Source organism: Hippichthys cyanospilos, chromosome 10, assembly GCF_059441005.1.
Source record: "Hippichthys cyanospilos isolate Australia breed blue-spotted pipefish chromosome 10, RoL_Hcya_1.0, whole genome shotgun sequence".
Lineage (NCBI taxonomy): Eukaryota > Metazoa > Chordata > Actinopteri > Syngnathiformes > Syngnathidae > Hippichthys > Hippichthys cyanospilos.
In genome coordinates this window covers 17639055-17659135 of record NC_142378.1, presented here as the reverse complement: position 1 = coordinate 17659135, position 20081 = coordinate 17639055, and the positions used below count along the sequence as shown (strand labels likewise).

The 20081-nt window shown below is 43.1% G+C and overlaps 2 protein-coding genes across 3 annotated transcripts; one reads left to right on the top strand and one right to left on the bottom strand.

The window, feature by feature from the left end:
• The first annotated feature begins 10 nt into the window (after positions 1–10).
• polr2eb (RNA polymerase II, I and III subunit E, b) lies at positions 11–2314 on the top strand. Its single transcript, XM_088424891.1, has 8 exons — positions 11–210; positions 699–873; positions 1024–1139; positions 1219–1299; positions 1428–1486; positions 1678–1756; positions 2042–2110; positions 2199–2314. Exons 1-7 carry the CDS (start codon positions 154–156, stop codon positions 2105–2107), a joined length of 633 nt encoding a protein of 210 aa, XP_088281017.1. The 5' UTR covers positions 11–153; the 3' UTR covers positions 2108–2110; positions 2199–2314.
• Positions 2315–2476: 162 nt separating this feature from the next.
• On the bottom strand, positions 2477–20034 carry arhgap45b (Rho GTPase activating protein 45b). 2 transcript variants are annotated; one of them, XM_088424889.1, is made up of 24 exons: positions 19623–20034; positions 17628–17868; positions 16574–16762; positions 14941–15081; positions 14647–14731; positions 11995–12067; positions 11834–11903; positions 11561–11692; positions 9816–9877; positions 9615–9725; positions 9449–9529; positions 9220–9384; positions 7473–7610; positions 7198–7394; positions 7038–7132; positions 6626–6712; positions 6444–6545; positions 6181–6344; positions 5910–6098; positions 4961–5098; positions 4386–4639; positions 4071–4308; positions 3380–3482; positions 2477–3051 (listed from the first exon to the last, which is right to left on the bottom strand). In XM_088424889.1, exons 1-24 carry the CDS (start codon positions 19896–19898, stop codon positions 2705–2707), a joined length of 3678 nt encoding a protein of 1225 aa, XP_088281015.1. In that variant the 5' UTR covers positions 19899–20034; the 3' UTR covers positions 2477–2704. The 2 variants fall into 2 exon arrangements, with proteins under 2 accessions (XP_088281015.1, XP_088281016.1); XM_088424890.1 differs by having other exon boundaries at positions 7038–7114.
• Positions 20035–20081: the final 47 nt, after the last annotated feature.

The window sequence follows — 20081 nt, the reverse complement described above, 5'->3', positions numbered from 1 at the left end:
CAGTTGTGTTGACGTCATCAGTATGCGCCAGTAAAGATCGCGTGCATCGACTCGTAGCAAACACATGAATATTGTACACCAATAATTCACCCAGTTTCGGATTAATAATTGAATTGGAACTTAAGTAATTCTTTACTATCTCCGATATACACTATGGACGATGAAGAAGAAACTTACAGACTGTGGAAGATTCGCAAGACCATAATGCAGGTGAGTTTTTCCGGGTGCTGTTTTTGAAGCTAACGCGTTAGCTTCCTTTTCGTTGCGTTGACCACCTTTTAAAGCGGATTTAGGTTTGCTACAACCCCTGGCGAAAATATGGAATCAGCAGTCACGGAGGATATTTACGCAGTTGTTTATAATGCGAAAAAACAATAAAAAATACACACATGACACCAAACTAAACTATTGTCAGGCAATTTTCTAGTCTTAACCACAAAGAAATCAAGAAAAAAAGATGTGGTGGTCGGTCACAGTTACTTTTTTTTTTTAGACCAAGCAGATGTAGAAAATTGTGGAATGACTCATTTAGGGAAAATACATGGGATCGCTGTAAATTCCCAAAATAAACACTTCTATCAGATTAAGTCTGATCGTTAGTCTTCAGTTAAACAAGAGTGATCACACCTTGGAGAGCTGTTGCACTTTAACATGACTCAGGGTTGTTGAAATTCTTGAAATGATTTTCTATATTATAGCTATGCCACGACAGAGGCTACCTAGTGACCCAGGACGAGCTGGACCAGACTCTGGACGACTTCAAGAGCCAGTTCGGAGACAAACCCAGCGAGAGTCGGCCCAGACGTACAGACCTCACCGTGTTGGTGGCACACAATGATGACCCCACTGACCAGATGTTTGTTTTCTTCCCTGGTAGGCTCTCAAAGATTGAATGGAACCCAGGTTCCCTGTTTATTTACAACGTCGAATGCATTTAGCCGACTTTTGTGATACGCCAGTTTTGATTTCTACAAATGAAATGAAGCATCCTACAAATAGTTCTAATTTTGGCGCTTTTTTCAGAGGAGACAAAAGTGGGCATCAAGACTATCAAAATGTACTGTCAGAGGATGCAGGAGGAAAACATCACTCGTGCCATCATTGTGGTTCAGATGGGCATGACGCCCTCTGCAAAACAGGTTTGTTGTCTTACTATATTATACACACACGCAGTATAATCTTAAGTGTGTGTACTCATGACTTGTGCATACCTCGCAGTCTTTGGTGGACATGGCGCCCAAGTACATCCTGGAGCAGTTTTTACAGCAGGAGCTGCTCATCAACATCACAGAACATGAGGTAAAAACACTTAAGTACACATACAGACTCACATTTTAGTATACAAAAACTGCATTTAGGACATGAGAATCCTTGATGCATCCTATGAGAAAAATTACATTTTAATATGTTCATCTTCTGCCTTTCAGCTTGTACCAGAACACATTGTTATGACAAAAGAGGAAGTGACGGAACTCCTGGCCAGATAGTATCCTTTTCATTTGTACACAACATACCAGGTGTCCGCTGTCCAAACGTATATACACGACCAAGGTCAAATAAGCATGCTATCTAATGAGAAACTGCGCTAACTTGACAGCTAATGAATGCACAGCATTGCGCGTTTCATACTGGATAAAAATGTACATTTGTTTGCCTTAAAAGTCTTGTTTACTTTAGCAAACTGAAGGAGAGTCAGCTGCCCAGGATCCAGGCCGGAGACCCAGTGGCTCGCTACTTTGGCTTAAAGAGAGGACAGGTAACAAATAATAGCTTGGAAACACAAGACAAAGGGCCAGGCGTGTTGTGTAACTAGAAAAACAGGAAGTGGACTTACTGCGAAACGAGAACAGGTCTGGATGCTCAGCTTAGTGTCAGTTCCAATGTCAAGTGTAGTGTCAAGCTTGTTGGCATACAGCATTTAGGATCATGACGGGAGAAGGAAAACGGTTAAATATCATTTTGTCCTTGTGATGCACTTTGTTTTTTATTGACGATTACATTAGAATTTGGGACGTGAGTCTTTGTTTACACTTTTGCAAAGGTGGTGAAAATCATCAGGCCGAGTGAGACAGCTGGACGATACATCACCTACAGATTAGTGCAGTAATAGGTAAGTCTTGGCCAATTCAGACAAATTGTAATTGTTCAATATTTTGACTATATTAGTGATTTTTCTTTTTCCCCCCTTATCATCTTAGATGTCACAGGAAGAATTGAGAGATGTTCCAGCCGGACTCATCATCCCTGCTGTTTTTCGAGTTGCTTTTTTTGTATTCTAAAAATAAATTTGTGAAATAAAACTGCATTAAAAATAGATGCAGATTGCTTCTATCATGGTCGGGGCTTTGGACAAACTAAAGTCTCAGGAAGACGACATCTGTGGCATGTGTAAATATTGTAAATTGACAACACCCTGAAGGTCATGAGCAGGAACGGAAATGTGCAAGCCCTTCCCAAAAAAAAACCCAAACCCAAATGGAATGTTCTCAATTTATTATAAGAGCCAAAAACATGTAAACAGTGCAATATGAATTTGAAACGGCAACAAAACAACATTAAAAACAGTGCTGAAATTTAACCAGCAGCACTTTTGAGGCAACAAAAACCCTTTGGACTGCGTAAGCCAGTTAAGTGCAGTTAGAGGCATGGCGTTAGAAAAGCTGAGCGCTGCAAACAAGTGAACCATTAAAAAATAGCATTTAATTTAGACAAATTCAGGCCCTTTGGCTCGGTTTCTGCTAAGTACCATCTTCTTGCCACACAGGCGTCCCAAGAGGACTCTGGAGCGACCAGGCAGTGGCGAGCAGTAGTAATAATTGTTGGACTGGTTGACATTCAGCTCGGCCAGAGATGCGATCAGGCCGTCCTTGTCCTCGTTTGCGTCATTGTCACCCTGGGGTCGGCTGGGCGTGGGCGAAGTCCTGTCCCGCTCCAAGTTGTCCTGGGAGCTCAGGCCTTCCTCTTCATCCGCCACCTCCGCACCTCCTGGCTTGGCGTTCTCTTCTTGCTCAGAGTCAGAGTCCGGCATCTGCTCGCTGGAGCCGAAAGAGCCTGAGGGGTAACAGGGCGGAGTCAGTGTGGGACGTCGCGCAGCCGGTACCGGTTCTGAGATAGTTTGCGGGTGCTGCTGAGACACACTGCCAGCCCCCTTCCGAGTGGCCACTAAGCAAGGCCTTAGTAAGCTTTGTTTGACATTGTGCTGAGCGAATCACGGGTTGACGTGATAAACTGATACAGAAGAGTAGCTTTAGATTGGGACAAGACAATTTCAACAGACTGTGATTGCAACCGACTCTTGCAATGTAACGACAAAGATGAAATTTGACGTGTTAAACCCCGGCCCCCCCAACCAGTAAAATCGCTGTGCCCCAAATCTCACCGCAGCCTTCGTCCATTTTGTCCGACTCAGACTTGCTCTTTCTTTGTGGGCCTGCATCCTCCTCGCCGTCGGCAGAGCTGCTGGTCACATCCTCCACCGGAACCTGCACCATCGTCGTCACAAATGTCATCAAAACCTCGCTGGAAATTGGAAGCCGTTGTAAAAACGCAAAAGGTGTATAAATGTCTTATGTCTAATAAATGGCCAATTTTCTGCACAGGTGTGCAACAGGAATACAAAAATATTTAAAACTAAATGCTTCCTTATAGACCTTATCCCAGTGGCTGCTACTCCACATTCAAGTAATTAAATGCAAGATTCCGTAAAGATCTCTCCATAAATACCTTACCCTTACAGAAATAGCCCAGATCTCCACAGCCACAGTTCAGTTAATTGGAAAATACACATACATCCACAATCAGTGCCATATTGTAAATAAATGCCCCTCTTGCATTTCCAGTTCATCAATACATCAAGCATACATTTGATAAAAAAAAAAAAGAACTGGTACAAATAAAAACCTCTGATAAATAGTCTTCCAATACTTTAACTGTAAAATAAGTGCCTGAAAAAACAGCAGAAACAAACTGCTGGCCTAACTTAACTTATTTGAGCAGTAGCACAACTGCTAACACACCAGATCATACCCCACATAGCTGGCTCGTATTATATTTCAGTGGCAGAAGCTCACCAGGCGAGCGGAGGTGGAGGCAGAGCGGCAGGTCTTTTGGCTGTGGGAGCTCCTGGACTGAAAGATGGAGGAATAGAAGACGATAAGGGCCTCCACCACGCGGGCCTGATGGGGATAGTCCACCAGAGACGAGAGGGAAATGGTGGCCCCCGTGGGACGAGGACGCATCAGAGAAGGCCCGAACACGATGCCCAAGTTACTGGGGCTCATTTTGTTCTCCTCCTCTAGCTCAGCAATCCTAAAACAAGCGAGATCACATGTCGCGGAAGGCATCTCGGTGCCGCGGGACGAAAGCCACCGAGTCTTTCTCCGCACCGACGAAGATGGCGAATCAGGTAGCGGAGAGTGGCCATGTTGGCTTTGGGCAGCTCTTTCAGAAGCTCCCTCAGCTTGTCCACCAGAACCAGCGTCTCCGGCTCTGTTTCGGGGCCCAGGTCCAGCAGCTGAGCCCCCCGGCTTACTACCGGGTGGCCGCCCGGTTCTTCGGGGTCGGCGTCGACCTGCACGCTCTCTTTGGCCAAACCCACCAGACTGTTGTAAATGTGGAACGGCATGATGGGCTCTGGCAACTGAACGGCAAACAAGAAGGAAATTGAGCAGCTTCAAGTGTGGGACAATTGGACTCCGCTCCAACTTCACAAGAATGCCCTCAGATGAGTAAATGGGGAGAAAAATGCTCACCAAAAAATAAACAACGTACTCCCTAGACATGCACAAAGACGAATTCAATGCCCTCCTAATGAATGTCAGTGTGTTCAAAGTGGGTCTTTAGGCAATATCAAAGTGACATTTTATGAATGAATAAAGCTTAGTTTAGGAGCCTCATTCACAAGGTTGCCTTTTGTCTTTTTCTGCTACTGTAGTATTGTCCTTGGAAGCGCAAAGCTGACCTGTCGCAGGTAGAGCTTGAGCACGTTGCTGATGTCGTGCGGCGAACACTGCGACAACTCCACGAGCTCCTTGCCGTTCTCAAAGGCCTGACACAGCTTCTCCACGCGTGTCTTCACGCCGTTCACCCTGTAGATGCCCTACAAGCCAGCGCATGCATCAGCCCTATCCATAAATATGTATATTTACACACCGTCAATGCTGCAGTTTTGTTTTTTGCAGACATGAATATGCAGATACGTTAAAATGCTTCCCTGCGGCAAAATAAAAGCTTTCCTTCAACATTTAGTTCTTGGATCTTTTTATCAACTTCCAGTCCCAAAATGTGTAGCAAGAACTTTGCATTATGTCTGGCTAAGCCACTCAACAAAATCATTGAAGGGATTGTTAGTCATATGTTGTTCTCTAGTGCCTCCCTGTTAGGGAGTTGCCGTTGGAGGGATTCATGCAAAAATCGGGGGAAATGCATGATAAAACCTATGGGTTTTCAAATGTCCAAACCTGACAATATTTCCCAATGGCAGTAAATCAGCCATCGGCATCTGCTAAATTTGACATCTGCAGGGTGTAACTCTCTACCTCCCATTTGCAAGCATTTAGAAGGGACAGCAGGATGGCATTTTAAAAGTCGACATGTTTTGACAATCTATGCAGTATTTTAGCCTCCTAGTTTTTTTGTATGTTTTTCCTCATCAAAAACATCTAAAAGTCTGAATTCGGTCAAAATTTTCCCCAGGGGTGAAACTGTTGCAAACAGTTGTGAAATCGGACGATGCCAAAGTTACGCAAGAACATCTTCGGGGGAAAGCCAAACCAATGGTGGTCTACTTGATAATAGCTCATGTTTGGTGAAGTTAGTGCTAATAACAGCTTCTTCATGAGTGGCTTGACAAGTTGGGGTGCAGATTTTTTGCGAAAGGAGACAAGGAGCCAAACACAACACTCTCTCACTTTCATCTTCAGTGCCCGCCTCTCGATCTCCGACACGCACTTGGTTATGATGAAGGGGATGCCGTCGCTGGCGCAGCTGGCCACCTGAGCGAACTCCCTACCGAAGAGCTGCAGACGGCCCCGAAGTTTCTTGTGGCCGCACTGGATGGCAAGCGTCTCCAGGCAGCGTTTGTGACAAGCCAGGAAGCACTGCGCACACATTCGAGATTGTTCGAGGGGCTTCGGGAAGGTAGGTGGGGAAAAAAAAAAAGCCTGCGATGTTTGCCCTTACCTCCTCGCACTCGGCGCCTTGGAAGTAAACATAGCTGTCGCACTCGCGGCACTTGGCGGGGGTGCGCAGCTTCCTCAGGCGGTGCGTTTGAGCAGCTTTAGACAGGCCCACGTTTCGGAAAGGTCTGGTAGAGACCACCACGTCGGGGTCCATGCCGTTCATATCTGCGGGACAATCACAGGGATACGGATACAATATTTACTATACAGAAAGGTTTGTCGGTAAATCGTGCATTTCTTTGTCAGGCAACCTCCAAGTCTTACTTGGCGTCTCAAACGAGGCCACGTTGCCATCTTTGTCATCCGTATCCTCGTTGGACGACACTGTTCCGGTAGATGACGTCCGGGCAATTTTGCTGATGTCGGCTGGTGTCGCGAAAGCAAGCCGCGCATATTAACGCTTTTCGGCGTGGGGGAAAAACTGGCAGAAGATGTGAGTGGCGCACCCGTGCTAGCGATCGGAGACTCCAGGGCGCATTCGGCTCCAACGCTGTCATCGCTCACTGTGGAGCCCCACGACTTGTGACCCTGCCCTGAACACCAAACCAACAGTTAATGCAGAGCTGTGCCAAAGACTGAGGGTGCAACTGGCAAATGCCAACAATTTTTCAGCATGTCAGTAGTATTAGGCATTCTTCACTGAGGTCAAAGGAAATACATCTGTGATTATAGTCATACCTGCCCCACCTTCATAATCAATATTAAAGAGCGATAACCTGCGACTGAGAAGAGCTCTCCGAAACTTACAATTCCAAGCAATGTCTCGTTTTCATTGGTTTATATTCATCAGTTTGAACTTCTGAGCGCTTTTGTCAGTTTCATATAAAAATCAAACAGACTAAAACATCTATCACTCACTGGGGTGGCGGTCTGCGTTGGCGGCTCCGGCGGGGTTGTCCGTCTGGCTGGTCTGTTCCGCGTTGAAGCTGTCCTTCCTGGGCCGGAGGACGGCGCTGCGTTCGATCAAGGCGCTACATTACAAGCATCGCCTCAGCGTCGCGCCAGCGACCGTCCTTACTTCGAGGCGGCGACAGAGGGGGAGTAGGGCTCGAACACGTAGCAGACGGCGGGCTGGTCGGGGAGCTGCAGGTCTCGCACGTGGGCGGCGTACTGCTGGCCCGGGTCGTACAGCTTGCTGCTTTCGCACAGCGTCTGGTAACAGACGGGTAGCGCCACCGTCTGCATGTGCATCGACTGGTAGTACGAGATGGTGGCCTGGCGGTTGCATTGAAAACGACACGTGAGGAAAACGCCGGCGCAAAGGCGTTGGTCGCATGCGTTTGGGAGTCTGACCGAGCGCAGCGTCTGGTCGCTCTGTTTGATGAGGTCCTGCAGCTGCCTCAGCACTGTGACTTTGGTGTTCTCCAGCTCCATCATCTGAGAAGTGGCGTCGGCGACGCACGTCCTGTAGGTTGCCTCTGCCTCGTCCGCCTAAAAGCGAAATAGACACTGGTTGCCTCATTATTAACAGAATTGAGGAGGCATGATCTCGTAACTTACTCCTATCTCTAATGTCAAATATAACCATTTTTCCTACACATTTACTGTTAACATGTTTTCACCACTTTGCTTGTAAGATTATAAAATTTGACTCTCGTAACCACTAATGTAGATTTTTCCTTCTCACACGCCATTTCTTGTAACATGAGTTTATGTGAATAATAATATTACAGGCCCTTTTAGTAGACCTGCACCCGTACGCAAATGAGGGATAATGCCAAGATTGGCTGGGACTTGGCTAGTTCTGTTCCAACGAGGTGGATAATGACGCAAACACTGTTATTCTACCATGCGTAAGGCCTCGGAAATTACCAGTTGTGAAAAAAACTCTACTCATGTACACATTTAGACTGTACTGCACCATACTTGCGCTCTGCATGAAAATAGGGCCCTACAACAGAATAGAACTTTGAATTGTTACATAATTTATATAAACATTTTCACGAGATCATCCTGACTTTTCTTTAAAGGTTCTTTTTTTGGTCGACCTTCTTGTCTTGTCAATGACTTTTTTTTACTGACTGACTTTTTTTTGGGTAACGTTACAACTTAATTCTCATGGCTTTATAAATTACATTGACTTTTTTGGATGAAAGACTTATGTGGCGCAAATTTGCAACACATTCTCATCAGTAACCACTTTTGTGTTAACTGTAGAACCTCAATTCCATACCATTACCATTTTTTTTCATAACATTACATTTTTGCAGCGTTACAAATTCCTACCAACTTTAATTTTTTTCCTGAAGACAAGCCAATTCTCATACCACTACTACCTTTTCCTGCCACACAAACCATCTTTTCCTGAAACATGAAAAAAACGGGTTCTTCAAACACAAAATATTTTCCTTCTTACTGTGTATAAACCCAAAATTGCCACTAAACCTATTTTTTTTTTCTGTAATTTTAATCTTGCAACATGGAATATTTTCTCCTAACTTTGAATAAAACAATACTGTTTCTGAGCTTAAGATTTTTTCCTGTAATATGATGTACAAAAACTACTTTCCTCCAAGGAAAGGAACCTGTTTTTAACCCCTTCACTACCCCCTTCCCCAACTTGTTTATAAGTCTACTTGGAAAAATAGTTAAAAAATTCCCACTTCCATTGATTAGGTTACAGGCACTGTAACTGTGTGAAAATGATCACCAGCCTACAGTGCATAGTAATCGGTGTAATCTATAGTAACACACATGCATAGCACATATTATCAATATTTCTCTGCAGTACAAGATGGTTAATTGACGAGAAAGTGTACAATGCAAACTACCTTGTTGACAATGTGCCCAGCACTGGGTCGTTGTGTACGGAAAAGTTGCTAACTGGCACTAGAATCTGCAGATGGGTGTGTAACGAACTGCCGGGATGCTATTTCATATTATTGCTACCATTCCTATACCCACAGCCATTTTTTTGAAAAGATGTCTAATGCATCGTCCCAATGAGAGTGAACGGCAATTAAATCCTGATAGTGCCCCGAGTGATTTTTTAATTTCTTTTAGTATAGGCCAACTCCATTCAGCGGGCAGAAGCGCGCACCTTGTTGCGAGCCTCTTCCTCCAAGCGCTTCTTCTTGTCCAAGGACTTGGCAGTGGCCCCCGCCCCCTCCTCCTCGGCTCGGCTGGCGGCCGCCTTGGCCTTATAATCCTCGCAACGTGCCATGTATGCTTGCTTGGCCTTGCGCAGGTTGGACTCACAGTCCATCTGGATGAGAAGCAAATTACAATCAAGACACGGTCACTGGAGCGCGCCGCGTTAAAAGCCGTACCAGTTTTCGCTTTGCTCGAATCCAGTGATCCTTGATTTCTTTCCGACGCTTCTCGTGCTCCTGCTTGCGCTGCATCAGCGGCTGCCCACAAACGTACGCATGCGGGCATGTTCACTTTCTGCGTTTCACGACGCATAAAAGTGTTCTCACAACAAACGTAAGTAACCTGGATGAAAGTCTGGTTGTGCAGGGTGGCGCTGGCCTGCTGAAGGCCTACACTCTGTTCTTGGTCTTGCTCCAAAGCCAGAGAATAGATGGAGAAGAGAGGCATGTGGGGCTGCGGAGTAAAAACAATTGGAGCATTATTGACTCCATATGATTATACAAAACAAAAAGGATGAATTGCCATCTTCCAAATGTGGCTCACATGTGTTATACTGTGTTTGCAGGACTGGTATAATCTCTGCAGACCTTTGGAGAATTCCATCTCTGGTGGAAGACAAGACATACTTGGTACAAAACAAGGGATTATCAACAGTGCAACTTCTCAAGGCGCCATTATTCTAAATTCTTGACTATTAGGATTTTAAAACTATTTTTATTCTCATGACATTGTGGCTTTTTTTTGTACCACAATAATGTATGCAAAATTCTAACATTAAAATTGGTCCTCAGTTTTTTTTTAATCTGAACATTAGTCCTCCCATAACTTTGCTAACTTTTTCTTGTACCATGACATAACCACTTTAGTTCCGTTAATTTACAACATCTCTTTCCAACTTTATTCTAATAACTTTACAACTTTTTGTGACATTACATCTTTCCTGACAGCAACTTTTCTGGCAACTAGAAACAGCAATTTTATTCTCATAACGTTCCATCTTTCTCTTAACATTACAATTTTTTTTTTGCTTTAACAGACTTCACTTACAGCTTTAATCAAACATTACTTTTCTCACACACATTTTAAACAATATTTCTTTTTTATAACATGACTTTAGTGAGAGAATATTGTGTCTAAGTACACGTTTTTTTCCTTTTAACATTTCAGCATTATTTACATGAAAATTAAAAAAATCATTAAAAGGATACTGTACTTAGCCATTTTCAGCAAATAATTATTAGGTTTATTATTTTAAGTGTATAATTAATACCTTCAAATGCACATTTTGACAGTAGCTATTGACCGAAAATGATATCACACGTACCCGCAAATGTCACATAACCAAACCGGAAAGCAGGTGAGCTATGATTGGTCGTTCCCTGGTCCTTGTGCAAGTGATTTCATTTTCTTTCGACAACTAATAGAACATGTGTTTCTCAAGCTTATATTTGTACATATAATACAAATAAATAAGTTATCAAATTGATAAAACACATATGAACTTTTTATTTCTGAAAATGGCCAAACATGTTTAGTATACCCTCAAGAACTTCACTCTCCTAACAATATGACTATTTTAGTAAATGCGTGCCTCCAATCATTGACATTTGCACCGGAACATTTCACCATAACTTTTTAAACCAGGTTTTTTTAAAACACTTTTTCGAATACTTATCCCCCATAACAATTTTAATGTAAAGGTCTATTGCAACATTAACATTTTAAATTTACACACTTTATTCTAGTAATATTCTACCTTGAGTCTTGGTGACAAACACTTAACTTTAATGTGACATTGTTTTTCCTCCCAACAACTACAGGGTCCATTCCGTGCCAAATTACCTAGTGGGTTTAACCAAGCCGATCTTGATTTTTTTATGAAACTTGTTGATAGTGATGACGCAACACTAAATCTAAACTTTTAGGAGGTTCGGAGCAGGTGTTTCGGAGCCTACTACTCAAAAACAGGTAGAGCCACCTCCATTTGAACGCTTATATCTCAGAAACTACTGAGTCAATCTTCATAAAACGGGTATCATTGAAAAAGGAATTTGAAAATGATTCTAAATCTGGATAGCTTAATTAGAAAACAGGTGTAAAACTTCACACTTTGATCAATAACTTTACCTTGAAATTATTTTGCACGGAGCAACCCTATAGATTTTGGGGTTTTTCCTGGGTTGTATATGCAGACTCAGACTGCTCATTTGGCAGAAAAATCGAACTACCAAGGCAAAAATGTTAAGATGATGATTTAATGTTAAAGTATAAAAGGAATCCTAACGTACCCAATGAAGTTCTCTTCTCCACGTAACTGATGAGATCCTTCATGTACTTGGCGACTGTTTTGGCGTATTGCAAAGCGGAGTCAACGCCGCCCTCGCTGCGCTGGAGGATCACATCCACCCCCTCGATGTTGCCTGCGGATCAAAAATAACATGAGACCTCTCCATTATGAAGTGGGCAAAAACTGAACACGCAGACGCAGATTTTTGTATGTTCGAAAGCAGTCAGCCATCTGAATTCTCTATTTCACCCTACAGTGGGATGAGGCTGCCTACCCATGTCGTCTGAGCTGCTCCCCAGTTGACCGCCATCCTGGCCTGCAGCGCCATACAAGTTCTCCATGGACTGCACAATGCGGATAAAACAGGCAATGGTACAACTCATAGTGACTAAGTCACAAATGCCGCCGAATGAAGAAGAGGTCAGTCACACTCACTCGGCTTTTCTCTGTGGGCAGCAATGAGAGCAGCGTGCTACTGTCCACTTCGCCCATCAGTAGCTCAGACACACTGGACACGAGAGCAAAGGGCATTTTTACCTTCAGCCACATTTCATGTCTTATGCTGTTGAATTGTTGTGACTTACTGCATTTTCCTCCCCATAATATTACAAACACCTCACAAGTTATTTTTGTTGTTGTGATGTAACATTTTCAGAAATACAAGTAACGTGACATTACATAATATATTAATGACTTGACTTGTATCCCTCCCTAGGAAAGAGAAACCATTTTGTCCTGCTGGAACACCCATGATGTTTGACGAAGACCCAGCTTCATGACACTTGTTGAAACATTTCCCTCCAAAATACCGCGATAATGGCCAGATTTCATAACGTCACACACAGATTCAAGGCACCCTGTACCAGGGGCTGCAAACCAACCCAAAACATTAGTGAACCTCCTCCATGTTTGACTGTAGGGAGCGTGTTGGGAGGCTTGGAGGCTTCATTTCTATTCCTGTAAACAAAGTCTGTGATTCACCAAAAAGCTCCAATTTGGTCTCATTTGTCCATGGGACACTTTCCCAGAAGGATTTTGGCTTGTTCAGGTGTGATTTGGCAATAAGTAGCCAGGCTTTTTTGTGTCTGTCTTTTAGTAGAGGCTTCTTTGTGGGTCTCCCCCCATAGAAGCCTCTTTCATTGAGTTGGCGATGCACGTTTTTTTTTTGTACATGGTGTCTGAAGGCCAGCTTGCCTGAGGTTCTTCTGACACCATCCGAACAAGCCTTCGTTGCAATCTTAGGTCTATATTCCTCTTGCGGCCTCTTCCGGGGAGGTTGGCTACCGTACCATAAGCCTTAAACTTCTTGCTAACATTTTGCAGAGTTGACACTGGAACATCAAGCTATTTGGAGATGGATTTGTAGCCTTGAGATTGTCTATGCTTTGTTACAATCTTCTCTCTGACCTCCACCGACAACGTTTTGCTTTTCTGTCTTTAGTCGATGTGCAATATGAGTCAAGCAGTGACGCACGCCAGCAGAATGAGGGGCGCGCTCCATTTAAACTGCTTGGATGACTGGTTACTAGATTGCTGTCACCTGTAAACTCACCAGAGGGGAGTTCAAGTAATGACCTACTTGAAATTCATTTTATGCAACCCTAAAAGCGTACCAATAATTTTGTCAAGACCATTTCTGTGTAATCTATTATTTAAAATGAAATACAGTTACAGTATTGTTATGACTAAAAATCAATGTTTCTGGACTATTATTAGTTTAGTAAAGAATATGAAACACCAAATATTTTTGTCAATTTCAACTCATTTTACAGACAGGAGTTGTTGGGCTTTATGATTCAAGATTCAAGTGTTTTACTGTCATATGCATAGTAATACCACACAATGACATACTTGTTCTGTTCACTTCCCCGAGCAGACTACGTTCCATAATCGAGCAAATAATAAGGTAGGCCATAACACAAAACTAAAAAATTGCAAGGCTACCAATATTTCCAGCCATGACTATAAGCCTGAATGTTAAGGTTTAAGTCTGTTCCTTGCGGTCATCCACTCCACCCCAGGGGGGCCCACCCCACTATTTGAGAAGACTGTTTTCTCCTGTTTCTGACGTCAACATCACAACTAAATTAGTCACATTACATTTTCCCCTCCATTCTTGCAACATTCAAACATTTGAGTGATAGATGAAGCTCCACAATGATTTTCATAACTTTGCCATTTTTTTTTGCATAACTATTGTCACAATGTTTAATCTTCTGTTAACACTGCAGCCTTCTTTTTAAATTATGACACCCACATAACCTTACAAATTTCGTGTCTGTTATGCCTTTATTTTTCAAAACTTTTTTTTAAATTTTGACATAACTTTCTAAATTTTTCAGTGTGTTTTGACTTTCCACTCATAGGTTTACATGTTTGAATTTTTTTGTAAAGAAAGAATCACTTTACATACTGTCGTTTTTTTCCTTTAACACTATGACTTCAACAACCATGACACTTTGTTGGTATACACCTTGAAATGTATTTGCAACAGTTTGACTCTTTTCTGAGATTACAACCATTTTAAGTTAATCACAATACAATTTGTCGCATGCATGCCGACAGCCAAATTAGACTTAAGGCAGCGTATTGTTTAGAAGCAAATCATACAAACACGTTCTGGTTTGTCATCAGATTTTTCAAGCATTGTAAAGTTCATGTTACTGCAAACAGAATAGTACAGCTGAGTAGATGAGGAAACTAAGCTGTCAGACATTTCAACTGTGTGATGGCTCACTTCCTCTTGCGGCCCTCTGACAGTTAAAACAATCATGTGACCGCCTCTTACACAAACTACTTCATTTGTCACTTTTAGTCAGACTAATTAAGCAAAAGAAAAATCACCTCAATTGCAAGATAGCTACTCTGTATCATTTGTACGTTCATTATCCAAATACTGTACAAAGAACACTTGATTGAACATTTTGCCCGCCAGGCATTTTGTGTCATACAAGAAAACCACTTCCTGTTTTCGTGCTCTCGGGCTCATGCAAATGTGTCACCATTTACACACGCCTCTACCAGCCTCCACACACACAAATTTCCAACACACAAGTTCTGTTTTTAAGCAATATTCTAGCTACTCACTTGCTGCTGAAGGCCACCGCAATGGTTTCAATGGCTTTCTCAAAGTCCTTTTTGTCCGAGTCATTGCACGCCTCATAGTGGAAACCTGAAGATGTATTTTGATAGCTTGCATTAATCAATCTTGCTATAAAAGAAAAAAAAAGTAAGCAAAACACTGCCACAATTTGTAGTGAGAAGTCATAAGTGCCCCCCTTAGCCAAAATCCATATTCTCGCACATACTATATAAAGTACTGTACATAGTACATCGAGAAGAAAATGCAAGTCAGAACGTCTTGAGCCCCGTTTGGTTCACCTTTGACTTTGGAGATGAGTTTCCCTGCAGCGGTAAGGATCTCCACAGTGTTGAGGAAGGGGTATGTGTTGATGACCTGCCGCAACACGCGCAAAACCTCCCCCAAGCACTCATGGGCGACAGGCCGCTGATTTTCCGTACCTGCGTGTAAACGAGGATGGGAGTCTTTAATTCACACTTTATGTTGGTTAACAGGCTACAAAGTCCGACCAACTTTTGAGTCCATTTGAGACTGCTTATGTTACGTGGCTTTTCAGACGCAAAGTGCCATAAACTTGTGGTTTTTGATGAAAATGTAGTTTTATATTGGAAAGTAATCAAAATCATCGGTAACATTGACCCAACTTTTATTAACAGCTCGTATGCAGATAGTTGAGTTTCTGGCGTTTGTGCTCACTCATCAAGTGTGAAATTTCACAATCTAGACAATCTTGACTCATTAGGTATCTTCTCGTTCTGAAAATCTATCAGTGAGCAAATTCATGTGCTCTTCTGCCCCACTGCTATGTAAAAGTGTTACGTTTTAAAATGAATCACTTCAAGGTAACTGTAAATTTAAGGGGCCGACCGATTAATCAGCTAATTGGGTGGTGCCCTGGAAACACTGGCCAAAATGGAGGAATTTCATTTTTACCTCGATGTACAGCATCTTAAAGTATTAATTTTACGTACATAAATCAAGTAAGAATTTGAAGACACATTCAACAAATGGTAATACAAACGGATATGACAAAGTTGAATGTTTTTCTAACCATGCAGTGCATTAGAAACCAAAAAGACAAGTTTAATTTGCCCAGCTAAGAGTGAAAATTGGCACCCATTGAAATGTATTGGGAGGAAACAAATGTTATTTGACTCCTTATGTTTTAATTGATCACTGATTTTCTCTGCCGAAAACAAACTCAATGCATTTTAATGCATCGGTTTTGTGTGTGTGTGGGAAGGGATATTTACCAAAAAAAACAATCTAAAGATTCATAGTGGTCAATAGACTCCAAATCTGGAGCAAAAATTTACGTACTACAACATCATATGTCACAAAAGAATCTTGTGTGGTGTGTGATGGTGTTATATAATGATAAGAACACAGTGACCTCAAATTTTTTCCAAACAGGAAGTGGACTTCTTTCCCCTTAAGTTAGGCAACACTATAGAACGTGCTGCCTTGTAAATCTGTATAAAGTTGCTTTATCTAAAGTGACATTCCGATGACATGACTGAGAGTAGGCGCAGCCATCCTTTTGAAGAACCAATAGGAGTGAGGTTGCGCTGTCAAGACCCTACTTAGCCCCTGTAACTTCCTGCTTAGGAGAACGCGAGCCCAGGAAACTCGCGCTCACACACAAATGCACGACGAAGTCTACACGTGTGTTGAAGGTGGCTTTCGGTGCGACCAGGCGGCCATTTTGAGCATCTGTAGGAAATGGGAGCCTTTGTTTTGGAGTAAATGAAGACATTTGCATGGAACATGAGGTCAAAACTTCAGATTTCTCAGGCTCGTTATTGACACACCAAAAGGAGGCTAATTTCAAAATCAACTTGCTGTCAGATGTTTGACATACTTTGTCACAAATGGGTGGAATTAGGATAAAAGCAGCCTGTTTATCTGTACGTTTGGACGATTTTCAGCTACCTTCAGCCAGCACTACCACGTCCTTCAGCTTCTCCACGGCCTCAGCGAAGCGCGCCACGTCCCTGAGCAGGGCCGGGATGTCCTCCACCTCGATGGCGGCGCCCTCAAGAGCCTCGGTCGATGGCGCTGTCGGGGTCATGGCTCCTTTGGCTTGGCCTTTGGTGAACACCCATGATTGCAGCGTCAAACCTGGGGGGCATATTTTGATTAAGCACTGGTGGGCCATGCAGTTACTCTTGGGCCTTAAGTTAGTGCTGTCAAGTGTTTTTTTTTTTTTTTTTAAACATTGGGTTACTATGGCAGATTTAAAGATTGATGTACAACAAAAAAGTTGTTTTTACAGATGGCATGTATCTGCTGCTTGTATTTGAGTATAGTCCCTATAGTGCTGGCTGGAACCTTTACATTTTGACATTCCGGAGGGATGCTTGTTTTATTCTGACAATCGACAAATAATAAGAAAATACATTATTTACAGTCATCCTTATTTATAATGAATTTATTTTTTAATGCCTTATAATTTCATACAGTTCAATAAATGACTGAACCCACTTATATATCAGCAGATTAGATTGGCACAGCACCCCAAAGTTAAAGTCTGATTTGTACCCCCCCTTACAAAAAAAAAAAAAGACATCCACAAACACCTATTGGAAGTGATTCAGGGAAAAAAGCTACAAAATTTAAATTGTTGGGAATAATGTAATGCAATTAATGGAAAAAATATTCACATTGATAGTGTGAATGTAGTTCAGTGCTTTACTCTTGTGCAGTATTTCATCCAATCTTTTGATCTTCACATCAGACATTTCACATCAAAGGGAAAGCATTGACAGAAGACAACTATATGGTGACCACATCATGGCATGACCACTTACTAATTACAGTACCAAAAGTGTCTCATCCCTTGGCTTAAATACTGCAAGAATGATGTAGGGAAAAAAACAAGCCAAGAACGGTCAAAATGCTACGAAAGGGCTCAGTTGTGTTTTGGCCATCAGAAAAGGCTTTCTAGCGTTTCTGTGGCGCAAACTTATTTGCCGTCTCATCTCACCTGCGGCGCTAGCATGTCGTATCAGGGTGGTCGGCCGCCTCAGGGTGCCGGTGGTTGACTGGGCACCTGGCGCCGGCTTGCAATGCTGGGCGCTGGGGGTACCCGGGCAGGACAGCGAGGGGTCCTGGTACCCCGCAGAGGTCGGAGTGAGCATAGATGAGGACGAGGAGGAATACGTGGGCGAGGAAGAGAGTGTGCCGTCTCCGGCATCCTTTCGAGGCTGCTCCTGGAGGATGGACAGCTGGGAGGGACACGGAGGGGGAAGAAAAACACTCAAAATGGCTTCTCTTCTGACAATGTGTTGTCAAGAGACTTTCACAAGATCCTGCACGGCCGCACTTCCTGATCCCAAGGGTGCGGCAGAGTTGTGAAGAAACACAGCGTCTACAATACACGATGTCAAGTCTAACAATTGTATACTTACCTGTTTGAGCCATACGTCCAATCGCTCTTTGCCCTTACAGTCCGCTTTCTTAGCCCTCAGACTGATGGAGTAAGGCTTGTAGCTGCGTTTGCACCCCCGCTTCAGCATGATCATACAACCTCAAAGAAACAGTGGCCACATCCTCACTGCCTATCGCGCACACACACGCACTAGAGCTTCACTTGCAAAACACTAATTCACAATACATCATCACTGGCCTCTCAGCGCCTTCTCTAGCACTAAATGTTATCTACACACACACACACACACACACACACACACACACACACACACACACACACACACACACACACACACACACTAAAAGTGACAGTTTGTAGTGCGCACCCCCGGAAGGGATGTGTTCACCCGACCATACAAAAACACCAAGAGTGGCAGCTTCACACATTGGAACTGCACTTTTAGAAAGGTTTTGTTGCTGTTAGGAACTCCCCTCTCTACCCTATGCCACATGCGCCAGGCTGACAAGGACAGAGAACTGACTATGCCATTTGCACACTTCCGAATTGCATTATGAAACTTGTTTTCTTGACACTCTCAGTAGCTAAATGTCATTTATGAATCATTACTTGCCGTTGCCGTTTCACTTTGCAACCTTTACTTGCCTGACAATACCTCGTTACCATCTTACAAGTAGTTATTTTGCCAGCGCACTTTACTGTTGTTTATGATTTGTCTTCAGCACACTGGGGATGCGAGGAACGTCATTTCGATTCCTTATGTCAAGTCACGTTGTGGGAATCAGCTTTATTAGCAATCAACAACTCACGTGATATGTTGATAAAATGGGTGACAAACATGTGCACCCTACAACAGGTGAGTCACATATGGATAGACCAGGGGTTATCAAATTTTTTGGAGTCAGGGGCCCCTTTGAGAAAGCAAATTTTACAAGGACTCCTATTGCAAATGACATAAAAAAAATCGTTTAAGCCCAACATAAGTGGCCTTTTTATTCACCAACAGATGCAATTTGACAAGTATATTTGTTTCTTTTCAGCTATACTGAAGTTTAGAAGACAAAAACTGAAGCTTGCACACCTCCTAATAACAAGCCATTCCCCCTTTACAGGTTGCTGCCAATTATTTAGTCAAAAACAGCAAGATAAAATATCAAGCCGTTTTAGCTTTGCTAGCTTCATCGCATCGTTAGCAAGCCACGTTAGACACAAAACGCATTGACAAATTTCAAATTTATTACATTTTTACACATTTTAAACTAGTTGAATTGATGGCTTCATTTGAGTCATGAATGTTTTCACAATTTCATATTAAATTGTGTAAAATTAACAAATATATACAGATATATTTGAATAAAAGCCCAATTTATTTCGCGGACCGCACGTTGAAATCTACTAGTATAGACAAAGCGAATAGCGTACTCATGCAGATTCACAGCAATTTTTTTTTTTTTTTTTTGGATGTACGGTATACGCTTGAACCAAGACAAGTGGCAATCCCACACTGTCACACACGAACTCCAAAACACAAGTTCAGACGTAAAGACACACAACTCCAAACACACACAGACACTCGCGGGTGGCCCTCACCGTGTTGGGCGGTCCGGGGCTTCCACTTCGACTCTTCTTGGATATAGACTGTGTCTTGATAAGTTCGCGCTTTTTGCGGGCGAACATCTTGAGGGTGCCTCGGCCTTCCATGCCGACACCTTTGAGTTTAACGTACAAACCCCCCACCCACCCCCCCACTCGCCACTTGGGTGTAGCGCCGTCGCTCTCCCTGCTCAGCGGGGAAGCGTCGCGGGCATCCGTCCGGCTCCACCGAGGGTGTCTGTGCGCCGTCGGCTTCCTCTCGCAGTCGAGCATCTAGCCGCGCAGGCTCACTGACGACCGACCAGCTTCCGCGCCGCCTGCTTCCTCAAGGGGTGTGTGTGTGTGTGTGTGTGGCTGTGTGGAGGGGGGGATTGCCAGCAAAGGTGCGACTTGATCGAATTAAACGACGGTCAACAGTTGTCTCAGCAATAACGTCATTTTCTCTGTTTTCCTTTT